This window comes from Etheostoma spectabile, chromosome 3 (assembly GCF_008692095.1).
Source record: "Etheostoma spectabile isolate EspeVRDwgs_2016 chromosome 3, UIUC_Espe_1.0, whole genome shotgun sequence".
Lineage (NCBI taxonomy): Eukaryota > Metazoa > Chordata > Actinopteri > Perciformes > Percidae > Etheostoma > Etheostoma spectabile.
Genome location: NC_045735.1, coordinates 14,500,268 through 14,501,602, shown reverse-complemented (window position 1 = coordinate 14,501,602; position 1,335 = coordinate 14,500,268). Strand labels below are relative to the sequence as shown.

The 1,335-nt window shown below is 43.4% G+C and overlaps 1 protein-coding gene across 1 annotated transcript in view; it reads right to left on the bottom strand.

The window, feature by feature from the left end:
• The window catches only part of rab38a (RAB38a, member RAS oncogene family), a 7,337-nt gene that overhangs the window by 3,181 nt on the left and 2,821 nt on the right, over nucleotides 1–1,335 (bottom strand). Inside the window, exon 2 of the mRNA XM_032509819.1 lies at nucleotides 54–334. Coding sequence (XP_032365710.1) covers nucleotides 54–334 — 281 coding nt within the window. The remainder of the gene's footprint in view (nucleotides 1–53; nucleotides 335–1,335) is intronic.

The following is a 1,335-nucleotide window of genomic DNA, read 5'->3' as shown; positions in this document are numbered from 1 at the left end:
TGTGTGTGTGTGTGTGTGTGTGTGTGTGTGTGTGTGTGTGCAATCTTTCTAACCTTAGCAGACGTCTCAAACCATCCCACAAAGCCGTTGTCCTGGCAGAACTGCTCCATCTTTATTCCATTATTGGTCAGTACGTCCTGGCCCTGGTCACACTTATTAGCCAAAAGCACAGTGGCTACATGTTTCCCATTGGCAAGTGACAGTTTGGAATCCAAGTCCTCTTTCCATTTGGTGACGGCCTCAAAGGAGGCGGGCCTTGTGACGTCAAACACAATGAAGGCACCTACTGCCTCGCGGTAGTACACACGGGTCATGTTGCCAAACCTCTCCTGACCTAAAAGACACAGATGGACAAGGACGTAGATACACACAGAGAAATTCGTGTTTTTAATTTGTACCCATTTATAGGGAGATCAGCTACATGCTGGCACTGAAAAGGTGATGCTGGACCACCTCAGCAGCAAACCCACACAGAGGATTTTATTACACTATTACATGTGGTGCATGCAAGTATTCCCAACATACCTCGCCCACTCTCTCAAACACACACACATACACACATACGAACACACGCACACACACAGTGGCCTTGGCCAAAAGAATCCCTGTCTGTGTGTCTGTGTGTATGTGAACTGTAAAACTGAGGTAAAATTAATTTGATAAGCTCCGTAGGAATGTTGTATCCACACAATTTTTTCCCATCCATGACGTCTGCCAGAGCACCATCAGTACCAGTCTAACAGTTCAGTTTGCGGGCAAAAATTCAACTGATCCTCCTAAGAACAGTGTGCATTGGAGCGTCGGCTTTGCACAACTGCTGGGATGAGGTCTCAATCAAAGACATATCAGAAGGGCAGAACCTTGTATTATATCAATATGTATCATGGTAGTATTACCATATACCAAGTGAAAAATGAGGTTTCCAGCTTTCTGTGTAAGCCAAATCAAACAGGTTTTATGGGCAAGGACCAATTAAAAATACAAAAAAATGGTTTCAAACTTAAGTGTGTCTCTATAACATTAAATATGAATGACTAAATAGGCAATAATTTATGTTCAGAAAACCTTGTTATGAATAACAGTTCCAAAATCCGAAAGATTAAGGGTCTGGCATTGAGTAATGAAAGTCGCCCATCTCGAGGAGTGTTTCCAAAAGCAGTGCAAAGTGCATTTTAAAATCTCACTGCACGAAATTGGATAACACTACGACCAAACACAACAACACACAGGGAGACATATCCAGAGCTCCATACGCTTAGCTACCTGCGGAGCTAACCGGTAGATTAAACTGTCGTTATCTGTTTAGCTCGCCTCCACCCGCCTATGTCAGATACA